Here is a 23,713-nt window from a genome sequence, read left to right as displayed (position 1 = left end):
AAAGGATTGTGGGTCATAAATGACAATAGACATTATCTCTTTATTTTCACATTATTTTTTCAAAAAGTAAAGTTACACTTCACGTTACAATAAAATAAAATATATTGCAAAGAATTACAATATTATGAGGCAAATATTAAAGCAAGGGAATGAAACATAGAAAAACAGGGATGTTAAAAAATTCTAACAGTAATAGGACCGCTAAGCCAAATCTTTGTTTGAAGGTTCAACAAGGTGAAGGTTTAAGGTTTAAGTGTCAGCAAGGCCTGATTGTATGAACTCTTGTTCTCATTTGTAAAACCAGGGTTGTAGCATAACCCAAATGGTTTACTTCATTTTGAACTCCAGTTCGTATTAAATGCCATATGTATGCCCCCATCACCATCTGACACAAAAAGGTCAGGACCACTGGACAAATCTGCAGGCTCCACAGCAGTGCATCTCCGCTCAGAAACATCTATCACTGACTTGACATATAGACTTGACATTGCTAAACCTCAACAGATACCGCAAAATATACTTAGCGAAGAACTTTGAGCTGCATCTAACATGAAATATGCTCTACAATAAAGTTATTATTATTAATACTACATGACTTTCTCAGTATTATGCCACCAATCATTAAAATTAAAAATCATAGCAGCTAACATCTGGCTGCATTAAAAAACTGAATGAGCCACTCTCTCATATCAAGGCTACAAAACCTCACAAAGGTATGTGGGGTGGCCTGAGAAGCACTAGCAGACACATAACACCATCGCTTATCTAATAACTGAATACATTAATAAGCTAATGGACAATCTGAATTTCTATCCATCTATCTATCTATCTATCTATCTATCTATCTATCTATCAAAAATAATAGCCTCCACTTTCCAGTTTGACAAATGCTCTATAGACAGGGATTTGCCGGCTGTCTTGGATCCCAAACAAACAGCTGATTAGAGGGCACAAACTAGACAGAATGTATGTCCAGTTATCATATTCCTCTGACTGAAAAGGAGGAGGGCAGAATGGAGGGTGTGTAAGAGCAGACTTCAACCCGGCCCAATTGGGCTGTTTTTAGCAATAAAAATTCTAGTCCCACATCTTGGAGAGGCTAAAACGGGGCCCCTGTCAAAGTCTCCAGGACAACAGCAAAGTCCCAAGAAGGAGTTAGAGAGCAGTAAGGAGTGTGCAACCAATGGACATCCTGTAAACTGTGGGGCCAGAACATGGCTGCCTCGTGGTTTGCCATCTTTCCCAACACGGCAAGCTGAGATGTCAACCAACCACACCTTTAGCATAGAGGATGTAGAGGACTGTAGCTGTAGGCTTTGAGGGACACACAGAGTAACAGAACAAATACTGCAGTGAAATGGGTGCCCCTGCGCTCAATTACTTTCCTCTTATATGAATAGAGAGTCCTGGTGAAGGGGGCTCTGACATTTTGGATAATGTCTATGACCACTAGAGGTAACCCTTCACCTCATAAACTCTCCCGCTCAAAAGCCAAGCAACCAGCTCCCAATTTTGAGGACCTGTTTACATTGACCTGTTTACTGATTATTCGTGCCTTTTCCTCCCTCACCTTGTCCAGCACCTGCTGTAACAGGGGAGAGGGCAGGAACACAATAACAGGGACATTGTTTCTGGCAAGAGATGTTGCTGTTGCTGAATTCTAAGCTATAATGTGGCATTGATCTAAGGATTGCAGTGTTGGTTTGTCAGTCCACCACTTTGGTCCTGACTGAAATATCTTAGCAACTATTGGATGGATTGCCACTAAATTGCAGGCATCCGTTGTCCCCAGAGGATGAAGGTGGTCCTGACCTTCCCTCGAGTGCTACCTTGAGGTTGACACTTGTGGTTGTTAGTGAAATATCTCAGTATTGTATGGGTTGGCATAATATTTGGTACAAATATCTATCTTCCCCAGAGGATGAATCCTAATGATTTAAGTGATGCCTGACTTTTCATCTAATGCCTCAATCAGGCCAGACACTTCACTTCCCCAAGTTAGGTAATCCCCTGACATTCAATATTGCACCATTATAATGTTGACATTTGTGGTTTTGAGTGAAATGTCTTGACAGCTATTGGATGGGTTAGAAAACATATCATAAAATTAACATTCTTTAAACGGATTATAATAAACAATTTACAGTAACTTCCAAGGAACAGGGAGGAGTTGTAGGGGAAGAAAAACCAGTATTTCTTTAACAATCTAGAGTTGCCAGTTCATCTGAGCTGCGTGTTTTTGGACTGTGGGAAGAAACCGCGGCACCTGGGTGAAATCCACACAGACATGCAAAGAACATGGAAACTCCACACAGAAAGACAGACCAGTCTATGAGGCACAGTACTGACCACTGAGCAACCATGTAGCCCACAGCAAAAAAAAAGGTAGTGGAGGTGTGGTAGAATTTACTGAAATGTATATGAGTAACTGCTGAATCACTGTTAATAACTCATACAGGTCATTGCATCCGTTGACACCAGACTGTCTAGTCAGGAAGATTGTAGTGTCTCTGTGTCTGAGCTTACTGGAATTTCTTTCATAGAGGAAACCAGAGAGGTACCTAACCTTTTCCTCTTTGATATAATAGGCTGGTGGAGGAAGGAGCATTTAAGTAGTTCCTGTGATGTTTCTCACATGTGGAGTCTGTTTCCTGGGCCCAGAGGAAATATATTTATTTAAGTCAACAGAGACTGACCAGCGTATATTTCTTTATTCATCAGGAGGAAAGAGAGGGGAGAGCTGCAGTATTTTACTTTGCTGTGGACTGAGCCAGACGCAAAGTAGCATACTACTTGTGTCCTTCTTAATCTTCCACCGCTGCTTTTGTTTCTTAGGTAACCATTATTACAATTGTCGCCTAACCTTGACCAAGTAAACCTAACCTAACCAGACATTAAACAGACTTTACCCTGCAAACTCCTTAGTATGAGGCCTGTGTAATGTCTGATTGAGGCAAGTGGACGTGTTGATGATGTTTCTATCATTTTTCCTGCATGCACTACCCAGGTCCTACCCCTCACCTGAACTAATGTATTTGGCAAAGTGAGAATGTGTCTCACATGGAAAGTCCATCATAACCCCTCCTTGGTGGCACCAGCCTGACTGTTGTGGGAGTATTTTTTGTTATATTTGACCTCCTAGTGTGCGTGAGCTGTGCTTGGTGTGTTTGTTTTTTTCTGTCTACTTGTTTGCCCTTTCCCCCTTGCCCTATCTTTTCCTCTCCCCCTTTCTCCCCCTCTCTCATGAAATAACATGAAGTGGACATAACTGTAAGTATTGCAGGTTACAGATACTTTTATATATGCAGATACTTTTAACTAATGCAGTCTAATTCAACAGTCCTGCATTGAACCCTTCTTCATGAAGGATGTGATGTTAAGTTTGTGTTGAAACTGTGTCAGAAAGGTGTTGATTCAACTGTAATGATGCAGTTTATCTGTTGTTTAGCCTAACGTCATTGATTTGAATGGGGTGGACAAAATAATAGTAACACCTGTCAGCATAACGCAATGTGTGGCACCACAAACTACATCCCCCAAAATGATTGTATGGCTGAATCAACACTTTTAACAGTTTCAACAAAAAACTGAACATTGATCCTTGATGGAGGTTGGATTCATTAAAGGATTGTTGTTTAAGACTGCATTAATTTTGTATGTGCACCCAATAAACTGCCAACTAAGTATATGTTTTTCTTGATAAAGACCATTGCAGTTACTGACTGTACTGACCCTAGAGGGTTAATCCAGCTGTCCTCATACAAGACACTGAGATCAGACAAGTCACTTAGAGCAGCAGTTTGAGCAGCTCACAGCGGTGTGAGCAGAAAACAGAGGAAATAAGATCTACGTTTATTCCATTCAGCAGTGCATATCAACTGCCAATGTGCATCAAAGACACGAGCCTTGATGCACATTGTTTGTGTCATATTGTGTGTTGCACGTTAAAGGTGCAATGTGTAAGATTTGGCCAGAATTTTAGTTTAAAATGTTCAAAAAATGAACTAACACTATCAACAGTGTGTGAAGGAGCCACAGTGATGATGTCATGACCAAGACCTCCATCTACTGTATTTACTGGATATCTACTGAAATTAGCATGCTAACCAGCTTGCTCTGGCCCGTCCTGTCTTGCAATACCACTTTGTGACACTAGATGACAAAGCAGAACAGCTTCCTCAAGAGCTTGAGGTAATGCTACAGCTCTCGACTAGCATCGTGGCCTTCCACCACTGGAGACAGCTCTTGGCGAGTAAAGACATGCAGTTTAATGCTGAGGTCGCAACTTTTCATAAAACCCCATTTTTTGTATCTTTTTAAAACTTACATCAGTGCTCCAGCTGACTCTGTCATCCCAGAGAGCAGTAGAGCCACAGTCTTTCTGGTTTAACAGCGTGCTGGACATCAGTAATTTATTACATAACTGAGATTGTATGGATCCTGTAGACTGAGTGAACACATGTTGATTGGTTCACCATACTGTAACCACTTTAAGTTACTTTTACAAGATTAGGCAGGATTGAGCAGGGGAGGAGGGGGGCTGAGGACTGTCAGCTGTTTTTGTGTTCTCTGAAGGGAGATACACTTTGAAAACCCTTCTTTAGAGCATTGCATTAAATGTTCTTTACCTAAGAGTTAACTTGTTTTTTAACAATGCACACATCTTTCCGTGGTGGGCCTTACAGTCATTATATGCTATAAAATAAAATGATAAAAATATGGTGAGGAATTATGGGACATGACATTAACTCCTATATAAACTTTACTTGGCTGTTATACATGCTTTAAACCATTCCATACTTGGACTCATTGAACCAGGTACATCATTCCCTGTATTTCCTGATTGGACCATGTCCATAAAACTTACAGTAAACCTGGATAATATTGGGCCTCTTAAGCACATGCTGGCACAGCAGTGTGTAAGCAGCAACCTTATCTTCTACAAGTAATTGTCAGGGAGACCTTTACTGACTAACACATTGGCTGAGACTGCAGAAGCCTGTCCGTTCATGTTTCAGTCATTCAATAAGAATAGGATGTACAAATTATTTCAGACTAAAAACTACAAAATCAGTTGTTTATTGCATTTAATTTTTCACATTTTTTTTAGATGCAGTATAGATGAAGTATAGTAGCATAATATGCAAGTTAGTAGGTACATTAATGGGTCTACACAACAGTGTTGTATATATATGTTGCTGGATAATTCCAAAAGGTTTTCCAGAGATCAGAATGGATCCTTTAACAGACATGAGCTTTGGACTACAGTCATATCCTCTTGGTCTGCTCATAAATACAGTAAACGTTACAGATCATTAATTTTCTTTGGGATCAATAAAGTATATGAATATTTATTTCAGATATTCCTCCATGATCATTGAGGCTGCAGGCAAACTCTGCTGGGAAGACGGTGGTCTGATGCCAGTGGTGAGGATGATATCTGGTGACGGAGGCTAATGTAGTAGTCATGAAAGTAGGTGATCACAGCCAGAGGGGGGCCCAGCAGAAGACACAGCCACACTAAACAGTTGCCGTAGTTTCCCTGGAAATAGTCTCTGAGGAATACTGCAACCAAGAGCTGGAAGGAGAAGACACAGGTTGTGTCCAAAGTCACTCACTCATTCACTACTCCCTACTCACTATCCAGGTAGGTCGATGTAGAGGACTATATAGTGAGCTTATCAGTAAAATTGAAAAACACTTTTGGACACTACTTGGGTAATCTTCTCTTTGCTGTTTTTCAGTCTTTCACTGCAAGCACAATACATGAGGGTTATATTGCTTGGTTAGTGACCATCGGTTGAACACTACTTTTAATGGATGCATTGTGGGATACTATCAGTCCACTATATAGGGTATAATAATTCTCACTATTGAGGACTACAGTGTCATTCTCTTTGCAAATTATTCACGACTTCTCAGAGAAAGTGAATCAGTGGCTGTGTAGCTCAAGAGCAAATAATACCTTTTATCAGTTAAGAACATATAGTAAGTTAAATAACAACTTTAAAAATTAAATACATTTGTTTATAGCTGTGTACTGAGACCTCAAAGGAAATACTGTTTATTACAACATAGATTTCATTTACATAACTGCAGCCATCAGTTCTATCAGTCATTATAAAAAGTAAGTGAAAGTGCTAAAAATAGGTGAAACAAGGCAATGAGCAGTCAGATGATCAGACTGATTTTAAACAAACCAACAATTTTTCCAGTTTAACTACCACGATACACAGGAAATCGAGAGTTCCGAATGTAACTAAGGTTCTATGAATTCTGGATGACCACCTGAGACGGTATGTGAGCCTTCCGCAGGGACTGACTGGATTTAGCCCCTCACTGATGATTCATATGATAAACTGTGTTGTCTTCCCACACCTCCAGCATATTTATGTGCTGAAGCTTCTATTAGGTTCCCAAGTCCCCCTGACTGTCCTGTGGTTCCACCCAGCCCCCCAGCCTGAGAGGGAGGAATCTGTTACTGCAATCTCCTGACAGAAGGGAAGTGAGCCCATGGGTACACTGCAGCACACATACGACTTCTTGCTCCAGGTTTTAGAAATCGAAGGCACTGGCTGGAGAGTCAAGGCCCAAACTGTTGACCCAGATCTGCAAGGGGTGCAGCGAGAGGAGCTCTGGATGGACAGCTGCTGTTGCTGCTGTCAATTTGCCAGCAATTGGAGAATCAAGCTGTATGTCAGCCTTGCACCTCAAGAGAGACAAGAGATGAGCACACTGGCACATGGAAGTGTGCATCCTTCAAATCAATGCTTGTAAACTAGTATCTCTCTAAAACAGTCTGGAGAACATCTGATGTGTGAAGCATGTGAAAACGAAAAACCTGGTTCAGCTTTCCGAGATCTAGAATTGGCGAAAAACTGCCATCCCTCTTCAGTTGAGAAGAACCCCCTCAATTCAACAGAACTTTCTTTACATTCTATGGTACTTTTCCTCAGAAGTGCAAAAAATTACCTGCCTGAAAGCCAGAACCCTCACGGGGTCATTGACAACAGTCATTGGCAACACCCAAGGGTCTGAAATCAAGGCTTCCCAGAGGCTGAGATGTTGCAGGGAGAAACGGCTGGTTTCCAGATGGGCATCTGGTCTTAAGACTTTATCTGGAGATACTATTAGAGAAGCGATGGAAGCATCAAAGGCAGGCATCTGGTCTAAGCCATACTGGGCAACATCCTTCACAGCAGCCAAGGCCCTGCAGTCACTGGGTAGGTGGGAGAACGCTTTGGGGTCAGGCCAGCACCTCTAAAGTTCAGCAATGTATGGCACAGATGGTGGAATGCTGAAGGTAGATGGTTGTGGATCTGTCAAAACCTGTTTAGGATGTTCACTGACAAGGTCTTCAATCAACCCAAAAGGAAGTGTCACTCTGCTTACTCATCGACCTACACTGGCTACTCACAAATCAAGTTCAAGTCACTAATGCTTGCCTTCAGAGTGACTTCTGGGTCTGCACCCATCTACTTGAACTCTATCATACAGCCTTATGCTCCTTCTCGGCCATTCCGTTCCTCCAGGGAATGTCATCCTGGCATTGCCATCCCTGCACACAAGGAAATCTCAGTCAGATTATTCTAATTTGTGGTTCCCCACTGGTGGAACGAGCTACCAAATACTATCACAGGAGGGGCATCCCTCTCTATTTTCAAGAATCTCTTGAAAACTTATTACGAGAGCACCTTCTTTCCTAAAAACCTGGACATATCTAACTAGCAATTTTTGATGCACTTACTTATACAATCTCCCAGCACTTACAAAATTAGATATTGTACCTAAAACTTATACAAAGGTTTCCCACTGCACTGTAGCTGTGCTATTGTCCTTCACTTGTAAGTCGCTTTGGATAGAAGCGTCTGCCATATGAGTAAATGTAAATGTAAGGCACAATGAATATCTGTCATGACCATCCTCTGGGCCGAGGTGGAGCAAGCAGGAATTGCAAATAAAGAGCATGATCGATGACAGGCCCAAATGTCTGCTCACAAATCAGCAAGTAGCGTAGTTCATTTATTTACTCAGAGCAACAATTCCCCAACTGTCGACATAATCATTGCAGCAGCATTTGAACTGTTGCAGGTTGTTTGCATCACCCAGATCACACATCATTTTGTTGGTATTATGTCTTGACCTCCTGCGCATGTGCCGATGCATATCCAGGTATTACATACCGTCTCTGGTGGTCGGGAAGAATGAAATAGAAGTAAGCACCTACAACGAGTATAAGAGGAAGTCGGTGTTACCCGTCGATTTGTTCACATCTTGTTTGATTGTCTGACTGTTTGGGTGTCTTGCTCCATTTAAACTTTTTTTTTTAGCCATGTCGCCATGTTCCCAGTGGTATCATACACAAAAGAACACAAAAAACAAAGTTGCAATAAACAGTAGTTTCCCTTTAAGTTATTTTTTTTTCCAATGGACTCACGTGACATACAATGTAATGTTCTCACCTGGAATACCATGACGAGAAAGATCCACAGACGACAGCTGTGAAGAGGCAGAGCGATCATATACTGTGCAGAAGAAAGGGCAGAAACATCACTACAGATTATTTTTGTGCTGTTATCCTCTCATTAGGCTGACATGTAGAAAATGCTACACTTTGATTGTTTAAATTTATTGTAATTTATCACTACGCTGATTTGTCACATAACAAGAGCTGGTTGTAATAATATTCCATACTTATATACATCTAAAAATGTCTGAGCAGAGAAATCTTCCACCTCCGTGCTATCAAAAGATTTTAATTAAAAGCCCAAGTGTGTAGATTACAAATGACATTCAGCAAGTCTGTCATGTACATTTCAAGAGTTCTGAGTTGCTGTATTTGTTCCTCCTGTACATACTGGCCATGAAGAGAGCTCTTACTCAAACATTTCCAATGCAATTTATGGGGGACAAAATGCACAGACCATACCCTGTGCAAAAATGCTTTTAAAAGGTCAACTAAAGCTAATTTGATGCTTCAGGAGGCAGTTTGTTGCAGCTTAGCTTATAAAATAGGTAATTTGTGTAAAATACCTACTGGATTTGACTCACACACAGCTCAAGCCTAATATTAGCTTCAAATGAACTCATCTTTGCATAAAAAGACTGAGTAGATGACCTCTTCATTACTGAGTTTATAAAGAAGGAATGATGTCAGAAATGGCTAACTTGAAATTTGTGAGTAATGTGAGAAATATTTTGAGATAGAAATATGGACCTATCCATTAAAGTCCAGCAGACAAGGACCAATATTAGCATTAATTTGTTTTTGTTCATGTGATAGTTGTAATACCAATATTCATTCTTCGTTTAGCACTGGTTTTGTTTTCATCAACTTCATCAAATATAAGCTGCTTCCTCTGTGAGGGTTTATTAGAGTCGATCTTGTAGTAAAACCAAAGCAATGTGCTAAAAGAGGCTAAACATGAAAGAGTTCATGGGAACTGCAAAGTTGGGTGATAATTCTGACAACAAGCAACACATTACATAAAGTAATTTGATCATTAATTTAAAAAATGATTGATTACTGGACCTGTTAAGAGCTGTTAACCCACCACATAATCACATTAGCCTAAGGAAAAACAACCAAATTTGTTGCTTCCTAGTTTGACAGTCCACATCAACAAATTTTAGCAAATACAGGTACACTATGGATATTCAATATGAAATCGACTATAGATTTTCAATATGTAATGGTCGTCTCCTGCCAAATGAAGGATTCACAAGAATGACTCAAATTTGCTTTATCCATGATCAGTGCTGTACCTCACAAATTGCTGCAGATGTCAGGAAAACCAGTAACTCTGCTTGTGATGATGGCACATTCTTTTCCACCAGCTGTGTGTATACATGTCTTCAAACGAAAGATCACAAAAATGAAATATCAAGAATAAAGACATTTAAGAGGGGAGAACAAAAGATGGATTATTTTGGATTCATGCCATGTGAGTAAAAACTGAGGGCTGTTCCACCCTGTCAGACCAATTTACCTGTGACACCATTTCTGAAAGGGAATATTCCAATTCCTCCAGAAAGTGGTAAGAGTTGTAGCATTCCTGTTAATGAAAGATTAACTGCAATGAGCCAGTGACTACATATGCAACAACACAATGTACAGACACTGATTTGTGCAACTGACCACCAGTCTCCGTAAAAACGACGATCACCAAATCGCAGAAGTTCTGCACAGAAATTCAGGTACGAGTGATTCAAGAAGAAGAAGAGTAGCCAGAGGAAATGTGTTGGTGCCTGACAGGAAAATGTATTAGCAACACCAACATAGCACACATTTAACAGCAGTCTCCTTCCTTTCCCAGTGTTCTTGTGTCACAAAGTTGCACATACTTTTATCTCTAATTATCACGTTCCTCTCCCTCCTTTGTCATCATTACCACCGGCTGGGACAACTCCCTCAAAGAGATTACATCTGTTTATCGCACACTGACATCCCACATCTGCTAAGTGCTTCATAGTTCAGGGAAATTCAAACCTGCATATCTTAGGCCAATAGAATGTAATGTTAAAATAAATAAAAATCACTCACCACCAGTCCCACCAGGTGCTCCACTCTCATAGTAATGTCCATACTCTATGAATAGGAATAAGTGAGTGTGTAAGTGGTCTTTCTTAATATTCTCAGTGATTAGAGGGACTGTGTTTCACTCACAGAGAAAGAGTTTTCTGATCTCTGGAAGATGGGCTCAATCCACTGAGGGTAAAAAACAAAGCAAAAAAACACAGTCACAATGCAAATTCAATGTAAATTCACACCACTAACACATTCAGAAACAAGACTGAGTTGACAGCCACATTAGCAGCACTGTGAGGCTTAAGTAAAGCTGTGCTTTGAGCTAAATGCTAATGTCAGTATGGTAACATGCTTACACTGACAATGGTAACATGCTTATGTTTAGCTGGTATAATGTTTAACAGGTTTACTCTCTAAGTTCAGCATGTTAGCTTGCTAACATTTGCTAATAAGCACAATATAACAAAGTGCAGCTGAAGCTAACTTCCTGGGTATTTGGTCATAAACCACAGCAGTAGACAACTTAACATTTTCTCTTGCATGAGAATCATTATCGTCTGTATTAAACTGCAAGACAATCCATCCATTGTCAAGATATTTCAGCAAAAGCCAAAAATGTCAACCTGCTGATGGCACTGGAGGAGAAGTCAGAGGATTACCAAAGTCACTATGATCATCCTCTGGGAACCATGACTGCCAGTTCAAAATTAAATGGACAACAATACAGTCCTCCCGGGTACTAAAGAAACATTTATGACATGGTTGACAAACACGGTGCCCACACCAAAATTCTGTACAAAGAACATAATGTCCGAAAATATGAGAAAATAATTCTGCTGTATTTATTTTGAAAACTGATTGTGGCATAAGTAGAAAAGTACACAACAAGCTGTGAAGCTGTGAGGAAGCAGACAGTCCCTGTTGTGCGTTCTTTTTTGATAACCCTGCATCTCATTGTGGATTATCCCCTAATATATCGAAGTAGAGTGTAACAGCCATGGTAGAAAGAAGCATACTGTACTTCCTCCCCTACATTACCTTACCTCCCACTACCCTCTCATAGTTTTTCATTATTCTTTGAAAAGCCAAAACATGTTACTGGGTTTTTCAATATTATAAAGAAACTGTTTATAGCATCTACTACAGTGTGTGCTGGACAGAAAGACTTGAACACCTCCTAATGTTAAAAATAAAAAAACATATTGTAATGTTTACATTGTTAGCTTTAAATAACTACAGGTCCCATGACCATGTGACTAAAAATGTGTTGTACTTTTCAGATTCAAAATAGTGAGGAAATCAACAAAATACCTGCGTTTATCAAGCTTGACCCTTATATCCCCACCCATGAGTACATATTCAGAAAGCATCTATTCAGACACATCTTGTACAGTATACAACACTGTAACATCACACATACACACCATACTATACCATGATACATTGATATTATTGATGCTATATCAAATAGCTCTGTGCAAATTCCCAGATAAGTACACAACAACATACTGTACAGTACAAGTTAACCAGCTTCTGTACCTGCTGTATAATGCCAACCATGATCTGGATGACGATCACCTGAAGGTAGAAGATTCAATTCAATTCAATTCAATTTTATTTGTATAGCGCCAAATGATAATATACATTATCTCAAGGCACTTTACAGGGTAAGGTCGAGACCTTACTTTATTATATTATATTATAGAGAAAAACCCAACAGTTCCCACAAAGAGCAAGTGCTTGGCGACAGGGGGGAGGAAAAACTCCCTTTAACAGGAAGAAACCTCCAACAGAACCGGGCTCAGGGTGGGGGGCCGTCTGCCTCGACCGGTTGGGTTTAGGAGGAGATAAAAAAGGGGGGTTGGGGGGAGGAGAGAGGAGAAAAGAGAGAGAGAGAGACCAGGAACAGCTGTGTAGGTAATGGTGTTATCAATAATAATGACAGATAACAGTGGTTAATAGTAAAGATGAGTAGTGGTGGATCTGGATCCTGCTGCTCCAGAGGCAGAGAGACCTGCAGAATGAGGACAGAGAGAGGGAGAGAGAGGAGAAGCACACTACAACACTACTAACTACAGGAGAGAAAAAAAATACAAAGTTAATGGCATAAAGTAATCAAGAGAGAGAGAGAGAGCGACAGAGATAGAGAGAGAGCGCCCAGTGAATCATGGGAATCCCCCAGCAGTCTAGCTCTATAGCAGCATAACTAAGGGATGGGCCAGGACATACCCGAGCCAGCCCTAACTATAAGCTTTACTAAACAAGACAGTTTTAAGCCTGATCTTAAAGGTAGAGAGGGGGTCTGCCTCCCGAACCCACACTGGGAGCTGGTTCCACAGGGTTAGGGTTAGATGCCACAATTAACCCTGTAATGCCTGACCCCAGAAATAATGGACAGAAAATTCTGATTTCTTGAATCTGGAACCTTTATTTGGCCCTTTCACAAAATTTGAAAAAAAAAATTACAAAAAATTATTTGCATATAGGTTTTTCCAAATTTTATACATGATTTTACTACATACTAAAATGCAAAAAAATATGCAATTATAACTTGCTTCAACAGATTAAGTTTTCATGTTATAATATTACTAAAAATTTCAAAGAAAGTGTCACTGGAAAATCGTAAAAATCACAATTTTCTTTCAGTGAGTTGGGAACTATCTGAAGGTGGCCAACTTGGATTGTCCCATGTGCTGTGTTTGAATTGTTGTAGTGATAAAGGTATCCACCAGGGGTTGGAAGACAAGTATCAGATTGAATACAAGAGGGTTTTGAGTGAAGTTTTTACCATAAGGTGATGCAATAGGTCTCAGAAATGCTTGTATCAAATTTGATGCATTTGGCATTATAGGGTTAACAACCTGCAGTGTCTATAAATCCTACAGTATATGTGAATATCAACTACCATATCTGGGCAAACTCATATAAGTAGATTCACTGTGTGCTCCAGCTCATGGCCTCAGGGTGGAACTCCCCTGTGCATGTAGAGAGTAAGAAGGAGTGTACGTTGGCAAGAAAAAGTTTGTGAACCCTTTGTGAACAACCTAGTTGTCTGTATTAATTGGTCACAAAATTTAGTCTAATCATCATCTACGGCACAAGTATAGAGAAACTTAAGGTGCTAACACACAAACTATTACAATCTTTTGAGTCTTTATTGAACTTGGCCATTAAACACTGACGGTGTGAAAAATAAGTAAACCCTTGCATTTCATAACTGGTCAATTCTCCTTGGACAGAGAGTACCTCAAACAAGCTCACCCAGCAGCTTAGACCTGCACTAAGTTGAGGAGGAATTTTTGACCATTCTTCCTTCAGAACTGCTTCAGCTCAGACAGATTCTCAGGATGTCTGGGGTGAGCTACTCTCTTGAAGTCATTCCACAGCATCTCTCTTTCTATGAACACTTTCTTTATTACTATTTCACAGTGCATAACTGTAACAATGAATAAGCGCAAGTGAAATAGAGATAACATAAAGAAGAAAAAACAAACCCCTATACAAATATACACACACATACATACTATACAATAAAAATAACTACTAGCTACTACTTACCAGTGTCCTACTTCTTCCCTCCATACAGTCAAAGTAGGTCTGCTATGTCTGCATCCTGCTCCTAATAGAGGACCCCATCAATCATCTTCATTTTCACTCCTCTGACCCAGTAAACATTCCAAGTTTGTATGTTCAAGATAATTATAGATAATTTCCTTCCATAGAAAGAGTATTTTTTTTCTAAGGATATAGATATAGACAATTCCTTTAACTATTTACCAATACTTGGTGTGTGTACATTTTTCCTTGACAATGTTATCATCCATGTTGCTTAAAACAAACAGCTCTACAAGGATCTGCTCTGTCTTCCTTAAATTGTGTTCTCTGGGGTAACAACCTAAAAAGAAATATTTGAGCTCCATTGTTAATTGTACAGATAAAATCTCTTCTATCATATATTTTACCTCTTCCCAGAATTTTTTCTTTTCTTGTTACATTTCCACACACAGTGTAAAAATGTTCCTTTAGATTGTGCTTAAAACATATATCAGAGATGTTACTACTTAAAATTTTCTGGGGAAATATATGTATGCATCAGCTAGTTGTATTGTAAAAGCCTAAGGTGGGTATTTGCTGTTTGTGATTGAGCTTCTTTACAAACAACTTCCCACTCATCAAATGATATGTCTTCCTGTAAATCCTCTCTTCAAACTTAAAGTTTAGCTTTGGAGGACTCAGGGGATATAAGTAAATTATAAAATCCAGATATTATGCCCTTTTCTGTACAGTCCTTTAAATATTATATTATAATATTATATATTATATTATATATATTATATATTCCTCTAACAGTGAATAGGGAAGTTTATCCAGTGAATGATTTTGTTTTGCTCCAATGATGCTTCTGATTTGTAAAAATTTGAAAAAATGTTTTCCCGTAATGTTATGTGTAATTGCAAGCTCCTCAAAAGACATCAATTTATCATCATTTGACCTGTATAAATCCAGATTAATGATTAATATTGTAGCCAGAAAATTGACAAATTTATTTATCACAATTTATCAGGGCCGGAATAGACAGATTCCTGAGAAAAACTATAACATCATCAGCATACAAAGCGACACGGTTGTCCGTTTGACCTATAATTACACCAGAGATCTCTGTATGGGACCGTACAGCTATGGCCAGGGGTTCTGTTGCTATAGTAAACAGAAGCACTGATAGAGGGCTTCCTTAGCAGCATCCTTTACTGATCTTAATTGGTTTGGATATTGTATTATTCGTAAGTATTTATGCACCAAGGTCAGTATATAATAATTTAACCCATTAACAAAAATTTTCCTCAAATCCAAAGTGTTCAAGGACATCAAAGAGACATGACCACTCGAGCCTATCAACTGCTACTCAGTGTCTAATGTTGGAAGAGCAGTGTCTGGTGTTTCCCTCTGGCTGTATAGTATGTTCAGTACCCTTCTGACATTGTGAAACCCTTGACGACAGCTGATAAACCCATTTTGATCTTTCCCAATTATCCACGGGAGTATGCCCTCAAGCCAACTTTTTATCGCACCTTTACATCTGAATTAAGAAGGCTTATTGGTCGAAGATTTTCACATCTATTGCAGGGTTTCCCTGGTTTTGGTAACAGTGTAATTGAGGCTTCTCTCAAGGACGGTGGAAGGATCTTGCTTTGAAAGGATTCTAATAACATATCCAAAAGAGGGGTGTGTAATCTGGATTTAAACTTTTTTGCACAAATCTATAGATAGGCCACCTGGCCCTGCAGCAGCCTTCCCAGATTTCACACTGTCAATTGCATCACATACCTCTGCTAATGATAACTCAGCTTCCAAACTTGATCTAAACTCTTTGGGGATACTAGGTATTTTGACATTATCTAAAAAGATTTTTTGAAACTGCAGAGCCAAATTATTATCAGAGTCAAATAAATTTTCATTAAAAAGTCTAAAAGCCTCATTTATTTCTATCAAGGGTAGGATCAACTCTGTCATCCCCCTTGCTATTCTGTGTTGAAGTAATGGATCTTTCATTTTGTAACTGTTTCATATGCCAAGTTAATATCTTTCCAGGTTTTCTCCTTGATCGTATATAATGCTTGTTTAAGTCTTAACAGACTTCCTGCTGCTTTAAAAGCTTACAAGTCCTTGATCTTTGACCTCAGTCATAATAATTCTTGTTAAGTTTTAGGGCAGGGTTTCCAAAATACTCTCCAGGGGTCTTATTTTTGATTCCAACATTCTCATTTTCTGGTGTGATTTTAGAGCTTAGAGCTTGTGAAATCAATAATCTGGCCTCTAAGAAACGCTTTAAAAACTTTCCACAGCATCTCTACTGGGTCTGGGCTCTGATTGGCCCGCTCCAGAGGTGGATTGTCTTGGTCTTAAGCCATTCTGTAGCAGACTTACTTTGATGTTTAGGGTCATAGCACCATGCAGCTCCTACTGAGCTTCAACAGGTGGACAGCCACCCTGACATTATCCTGGGAGAGACCTTGATAAACCTGGGAATTCATTTTCCCTTCGATGATGTCGAGCTGTCCAGGCCCAGAGGCAACAAAGCCCCAAATCAAGATGCTCACTCCACCATATTTCACCAATGGGATGATGTTTTCGTGTTGGTCTGCAGAGCCCTTTTTACACCATGCATAGAGCTGCATGTTCCTCCCACACAATTCAGCCTCAGTTTCATCAGTCCATAAAACATCTCCCCAGTTGTATTGTGGAGATTCAAGCTGCTCTTTGGCAAACTTCAGAGTTGCATTGATGTTTTTTTGGACAGCAGCATCTTCCTCTGTGGTGTCCATGGCAGCACACCATGTTCCATGCTCCATGTGGTCAACTCATGACCAGAGATGTTCCCCATTTTCAATGAGTCCTTTAAGCCTTTAGCTGTTACTGTGAGGTTCTTTGTTATGTTACTGATCAGTCTGTGTTTAGCTTATGTGTTGAGTCATCTTGACTGGATACTCACGTCTATGGAGAGTAGCCACAGAACTTAATCATCTCCATTCATAGACAGTTTGTCAAACTGTTGACCAATGACTATCTAAACTCTCTGAGATGACTCTGTAACTTCTGAGCTTAATCAATAGTTTTTAAGGCCCTAACTCCTGGTTTAGCTTTTAGTTGATATCATTAGCCGGGTTCACATACTTTTTCCTACCAACACTGTGAATGTTTGAATGATGTGTTCAATATGGAAAACAATGATTGTCAAGCAAAGTTGTAAGAAATATGGTCAGAATCTCCCCTTCCTGAGTTACGGTGTTGAAAAATGTGTTCTTACAGAACATTATCATGTCACAGTGAAGTTGACCTTTGACCATTTTGATAATAAATGATATTCTAATAGACATTTGCATTAAATTGTGTCATAATTAGCACATGAATTTGTGAGTTATGGCTTAGAAGGTGAACAACCTGAAAACATAATGCCTCCTCCATACTGCTACTTTGTTAGCAGCCAACAACTACAGGTCCCATGACAGTGTGAAATTTGATACATCTCTCATTTATACTGCAATAGTTGAATTTGAATGAATTGTTTTCACTGTGACATTAATTTAATGCCCCATTAAAATCGAAGCACAGAAAACTAAGAGAAGAGTTGAGCTGCATTTCAGTGTTGTCTAGAACGAACAGCATAAAGTTACCAATAATAAATGCAAAGCACTGTCATTGGTTTTCAAGAAGACTGTCAAATCAACTATTCAGTCACAGCTTAGGTGCAGAACCCTGAGAGCAATAATTGTTATTTTAACATTTAACCATGACACATGCGTGCATAAAAATGAAATACAAATGACAGTGTCTCTTGCATTTAACTTAAGTTCTTTGATTTATTTTCATTTAGGCATCATGCATTTTCCATAGTAAAAACCCTCTTAGGCCAATGGAACTATTTATTACTGCTGTAATTATTATTATAGTTGCCACACTGCTGTGATGTTTTTCATATTGAAAAGAGACCAAAGTCCAAAAAAACCCAATAAAAACCCCAATCAAACCTTAAAGATAATGGTGACACTCTGCAGCTTACCATTTCAAGCAGCCTGTGCAGTAGCTTATTGATGTTGACCTTTGGAGTACATGGGAAATCTCTCTGGTAGCACAGAGTAGGGGCAAGGAGGAAATAATACAGATCTGAGAAATCAAGAACAGAATCACAGAGGACAAAATGTATGATCATGAGTTAATGTAAAGAAATCAGTATCATCTTAAGCTTGACAAGCTGTTTCACCTTGGTAAGTCAGATGCTCACTGTGGGCTTTAGGTGCGACACATCCATTCTGGTCTTTATCTAAAAACAACAGATGAAAAATCAGAAGTTGGATTAGTTTTGTTTTTGTCTTAAAAAAAGTTAATACAACTTCTGGTGTTGGAGAAATAATCACCTGCATCAGTTAAATGAGCCTGTCGGTACCAGTGATTAGCTTCCTGATATGAGTAAAGCTTCATCCCCAGAACAGTGTAGAACCAGAGAGAGAAGAATGCTCCACCTGGTGGACAAACAGCACAAACATCCCAGCAAGGCTGGTAATGTCAGTATCTTTTAACTGTTCATGTCATATATATACACACACACACACACACACACACACACACACACACACACACATCTTTAGTTATTACCTGTTGATGTTGTAGGCTCATGTACAATGACTGCAGCTGGAAATAGCAGGAGCAACCCCAGATTTGCGAGATGTAAACAATGGCCGTTGGTGGGGGACAGCATACCCTGACAGATGAGGATAAAACAGAAGTATTGATTGTTCAATAATAATTATTGTGAGTTGATAAATCGTTTGACAGGAGACAAGCACAACTGATATGATATGGTCTGAATTTAAATCAGAGCACCATTGAGCCGAAATTACATTTCTCACCTTTTCCTGAGACCTCTCAAGGAGCAAAGCTGTAACGGCAAACACATTGGCACCTGGAAGAAATACAGATATTTTGTTCATTCACAACAACAGGCTCAGCGTGTTGTTTTACTATTTGTTGCTGCGGCAACCTAGTCCTCTCTAACAGTTTGTTGCCAAAAGGTTATCTGATGTAAATTTCTTTTATCGCTGGCTGTTAGTATTTTTGCTGCATTGAGTTTCTCACCCAGTATGAGGCTGACACATGGCCAGTTGCAGTTGTCCTCGATGAGATGCTGAAAGACCTTTTTGACATCTATCAAAAAGCCATGTCTGTCCAAAGGAGGAGAACAAAGGATGAGGGTCTTCATTCTTCATTCCTTTACTCACCAAGAGTTGCTTTAATTTCTATCACTTACTGTAATACTGTAGATAGCATGCTAACCAGCTAGGCCCACCCTGGTTGGCCTATCTTGTCACTTTCTGATACTGAGTCACTGTAGCACCAGACTGCCCTGAAATAGCTGCTCACAGGACGTATTATAGCCTCTTCTCTTGTAAACACAACAACTGTTTTAAAGATAAAGACTGAAGTTTCACTCTGAAGAAAATCACTTGTTCACTCATTCACTACAGATTATTGGACACTCGATAGTTGACATAGTAGTGGTGCAGTAAATTCAGACTTCAGACACATATTAATTGTTATTTTTCCCACATTGCATTGTGGGATTGTTAGCAGAAAGAAGTGTACATGCCAAGAAGACCTTTTTTTGCTCTGTGAGACTGACTTTGACCTGGTGATGGTGTTAGATGAAAAGTCAAGGAATCACCAGTCATTAAGATTCAACATTTGGTGACCATGAATACCTGTTCACAGTTCAGTGTGAACCAAGGAGGTGGACGGCATACTGACCATCCCAGAGCCATGCTGCTAGCACGGCTAAAAATGAAGGCTGACAGGATAAAATATTGTTGTGAGCAGTATTCAATTTTAACAGTTAAGATTTAACAAACACAACAAACACTTCCTTGCTGTTTTTACTTGTGTGCACATGATTACCAGAAGACCTTTTTTTTATATCCACAACCCCATTAGAAGTTAACATCAAAATATAATATTCTAACAATATTGTGTAACATACACATTCAGGAGGAGGTGAAAACCTATCCAAAGTCAAATTCAGTCTAAGTAGAAAATGTGCCCCATATGTTAATGTGATATATGTACACATATTGAAATTCCATATATGAAACAGGTGTACATATAAAATAAAAACATATATGTAAAAACTATATGAAACCTTTTAGAAATTGGAACAATTTCATACTGACATATGTCTATAGCCCATACAAATATGTATGTTTATGTATGTATGCATGCTTATATTGTAGACATATGTTACACAAATATATAGCCTGTCAATATATGTTGATGTTAACGTTGATGTTAAATATTATATATATATATATATATATACACACACACACACACACACACACATATATATACATATATACACACACACACACACACACACACACACACACACATATATACATATATATATATATATATATATATGTATATATGTAGAGAGAGAGAGAGAGAGGGAGAGAGAGAGAGAGAGAGAGAGAGTGAGAGAGATAAGGATATATATGACATATATTACGTTTCCATAGGGGACAGTAGATAAAGGTTTTTGCCTGAGGAGTGAGTCTATACATCCATTATACTCACTGTATGAAATTCTCCAAGAACAAGTGAGCATGAGTCAGGACCTGAAAATCACAGTGACACACATACATACAGTCAAGTCAGTAGGTCTTAATTCAGAGGTTCTCTTTTTAAATTGAAAGTACATGTTTGGTAACTCAGTAAAAACTCATAAATATCTATCAATTCCACAAAACAAAAAGAAGAGACAACTGACCAAGAGAATGATGATCCAGTTGAGGATGCCTCGGTATCTGGTGAAGCTGCTGTTGGAGCTCAGCAAAGAGTCTTGGACACTGTGGCAACTGGACAGAGAGACTGTTATTCATCATCATGTATGAGGATCTTTTTCACCAGTGTTGCCACCCTGCAAATTCTGGTGTGACTGCACTTTTAATTACCTTTAATCAGATAGTCCCTGCGTAGATAGTTGTTTCCTACAAATTACCTGCAGCATATACTATACATACTCTAAGTGCAGGTGTCTGTATGGGTATACATAATAATATTCTCATACTTAAGAGTCGCAAAAAACATCTGTCCCTCTTCCACTTCCTTCTTATTGACAAAACAACGGCATAACTTAGCTATAATTTTGTATCTCATTGTAGTTGTTTTGCTTCTCTCATTGTGTTCGTTTTGCATATTCTTGTCATCATTTTATGACTCTTGTCTTGAAGTGATGGAATGTCACTAAGTATATTTACACCAGTACTGTTCGACTGCATTTAACTTTACTACATTTATTTAACTAGTTAGTCAATAAATTAAGTTTTTTACATACAAAACATGAGTTCATAAAATGATAATTTGTCAAATATTTAAATTCTCAACAGTAAATAAAATGCTTCAAATTAGTTCTGCTTTGACCAGCTACAGTGTTAAAATGCTTTTACATGCAGTAATAATTCATTAATAATAATACACATATTGCACTCTAGGATTTTCCCAGTGTGTCTCTTCCCCTTGTCTGTGTGTGAGTGTGTGCTTCTCAGCAGGGGCGTGACGCAGCACTTGAACCTCGCTCACCTGTTTCTCATCACGCAGTCACGCTCAGCATAAGAACTCTCTCCCAGCTCTCCTTTCACTCATCGCCAGATTGTTTTGCTTTTCCTCGTGGAACACTCCAACCTTTACCTGTGTTTCCCCCTGCCTCAGCTCTTGCCTGCTCCAGTGCTGTTGCCTGCTCCAGCTGAACCTGTCTGCTGCACTGCGATTATCCACCACGCCGCTCACCTGCTGCCTCAACCAAACCACTCGCCTGCTCCACGCCAGCCATCTTCCTCCTCACTGCTCCAGCAAACACCTTCGCCCCTCATCATTCCCCCATAACTCAATCCATCTCCAAATTTACAACTATTGAGCCCAAATATAATACATATACACATAATAGTAACACAGACTATTTTTCAGCATTGATTACTTTGGACACTTTGGGTACGTAACTTTTTTGTAGAATTTTTACAGTGTAGAACGGCCATTTATACAAAGTACAAGATCTGAACCCTTCCTCCACTACTGAAGTCTTGTATCTGTAAGCTGACAGCTACAGTATGAACGGGTGATGGAAGCATCAGAGAGCGCTTACCAGAGCAGAGATGCATAGGGATGTTCTTGATCACTGGGTGGATCAGAGGCAGAAATGGGAGCACTGTCATAGAGGCCTGCACTGTCTTCTTCAGCTGAAGAAGAGGAGCAGACAGAGGCAAACCTCTTCCTCATCACACCCATCTGAGTCTGAGGGTTCATCCACAGGGGGAAAGTTGATCAGAGTTGGTTAAATCTGCTTTAGGAAAAACAGAAATGGCTTTATCATGTACTTTGCTTTGAAATATCAAATCCTTATCACTGCCTTACCAGACTGTAAAGATGAAATAGTGAGATAACAGCAAATGCTCCAAAGTGTTTGTTTTCTCAATGTCACTCTGTGGGATCATGACAAGTAAACTGTAGGATGGTAAGATAAAAATGTTTAAACACAAAAATCTAAAAATCTTATTTATACCAGAAACCTGACCTATTTCAAACTCAAGAAATTACAACAATGAGGCTTTTTTTTGTCTGTTGCTATTTTGGGCGTAGGACAAAAAGTTTTAAACAGTATTTATTATCACCTGGATATGGGTTTTATATGCACATTACGCATGAGCTGGGGGATTTCATTTGTTAATATTTCCTGTAATTGTTCACTCATTGTATGTGATGTGTAACCATCATCATCCTTGAAATTGTGATTGTGATTGTGTGTAGGACTGAGATCACTTCCATGAAGGCCCCTCTTAAACCCAGACACTGTGGGCTGCTTCCTGTCCTTTCACATGGAGGAGGACCCTGATGGGGGCTGTGGTCAAAAATGACTTGTAAAACTAAACTTCAGAATTTAACAGACACAAAATAACATGCCAGTGATTTAATAAAATAAATCCCAGAGAGCGGAGTTCTTTACTACAACGACCTCCTCACAAAGATACCATGGTGGGCGGCATCTTGGGACATCATTATAACATCTTATCAACATCATTGATTTTTTATTGCTTCTTGGTAGAATATATATATATATATATATATATATATATATATATATGTGCCGAATTAAACAATTGGTGCAATTTATTCATTACAATCATTGTGGGATTTTAATATTCCGTGTTACATTTGCTGTTAAGAAATGAAACTTTAAATTGACCGGAATCTGAATGAAGCCCGGTATGCCTTCCTCTACCAACCGTAAACGACTTACCTTGTCATTGCCTCCGAAAACATGGCATCCTCTCTGGCAGCTCGACGCAGATTAAAGCCACATCCCACAGCATCCACAGTTCATTGGCCTCCTGTCCGGATGTATCTGTACAGACAGAGCCTCTCTGGCCGCTCATTCCGGGTGTGATGTCCTGTGTCGCAGTTGAAGCCCACAAGAACGCCCCGTGAAAAAATTCAAAATAAAAGTCCCCCTGAAGAAAATTCAACAATAGTGCAGCGTCTTTCAGGCTACAACAAACCCCGTTTGTAGATGGTTGGTTTCACATTTGCTTTTAATTTGAAGCTATCCGACTTTCCTCATAATTTACTCTGGTTGTGTATGTT

The 23,713-nt window shown here is 39.2% G+C and overlaps 1 protein-coding gene across 14 annotated transcripts; it reads right to left on the bottom strand.

Annotated features, from left to right (window-relative positions):
- Positions 1-5,063: 5,063 nt before the first annotated feature.
- LOC139628159 (diacylglycerol O-acyltransferase 1-like) lies at positions 5,064-23,539 on the bottom strand. Of its 14 annotated transcripts, XM_071489603.1 has the most exons (19): positions 23,370-23,536; positions 22,487-22,576; positions 22,218-22,366; positions 20,847-20,947; positions 20,654-20,694; positions 19,160-19,245; positions 18,934-18,986; positions 18,680-18,785; positions 18,442-18,546; positions 18,288-18,347; positions 18,087-18,190; positions 12,068-12,106; positions 10,667-10,708; positions 10,544-10,588; positions 10,139-10,248; positions 9,990-10,055; positions 9,766-9,853; positions 8,463-8,525; positions 5,064-5,578 (listed from the first exon to the last, which is right to left on the bottom strand). In XM_071489603.1, exons 3-19 carry the CDS (start codon positions 22,285-22,287, stop codon positions 5,375-5,377), a joined length of 1,383 nt encoding a protein of 460 aa, XP_071345704.1. In that variant the 5' UTR covers positions 22,288-22,366; positions 22,487-22,576; positions 23,370-23,536; the 3' UTR covers positions 5,064-5,374. The 14 variants fall into 14 exon arrangements, 11 of the variants coding, with proteins under 11 accessions (XP_071345704.1, XP_071345713.1, XP_071345685.1 ...); XM_071489612.1 differs by lacking the exon at positions 22,487-22,576 and having other exon boundaries at positions 8,463-8,499; positions 20,847-20,934; positions 22,218-22,415; positions 23,370-23,537; XM_071489584.1 differs by lacking the exon at positions 22,487-22,576 and having other exon boundaries at positions 22,218-22,412.
- Between the last annotated feature and the right edge of the window lie 174 nt (positions 23,540-23,713).

The sequence above is a fragment of the Trachinotus anak genome, unplaced genomic scaffold (genome assembly GCF_046630095.1).
Source record: "Trachinotus anak isolate AG129_WGS33_773 ecotype Australia unplaced genomic scaffold, CSIRO_AGI_Tana_v1 ptg000002l, whole genome shotgun sequence".
Classification (NCBI taxonomy): domain Eukaryota; kingdom Metazoa; phylum Chordata; class Actinopteri; order Carangiformes; family Carangidae; genus Trachinotus; species Trachinotus anak.
Note: the sequence above shows the minus strand (reverse complement) of the source record. Positions and strands in the feature narration are given on the sequence as shown.

What these genes read in the sequence shown, in the direction of transcription:
- LOC139628159 (XM_071489557.1), bottom strand. Translation starts at nt 22,378, where the DNA reads ATGAACCCTCAGACTCAGATGGGTGTGATGAGGAAGAGGTTTGCCTCT. An exon ending in TGAGCATCTGACTTACCAAG is followed by an intron (nt 18,191 to 18,287) that starts GTGAAACAGCTT and finishes TTGATTTCTCAG; the next exon opens with ATCTGTATTATTTCCTCCTT. An exon ending in GATCAGAAAACTCTTTCTCT is followed by an intron (nt 10,589 to 10,666) that starts GTGAGTGAAACA and finishes TCCTATTCATAG; the next exon opens with AGTATGGACATTACTATGAG.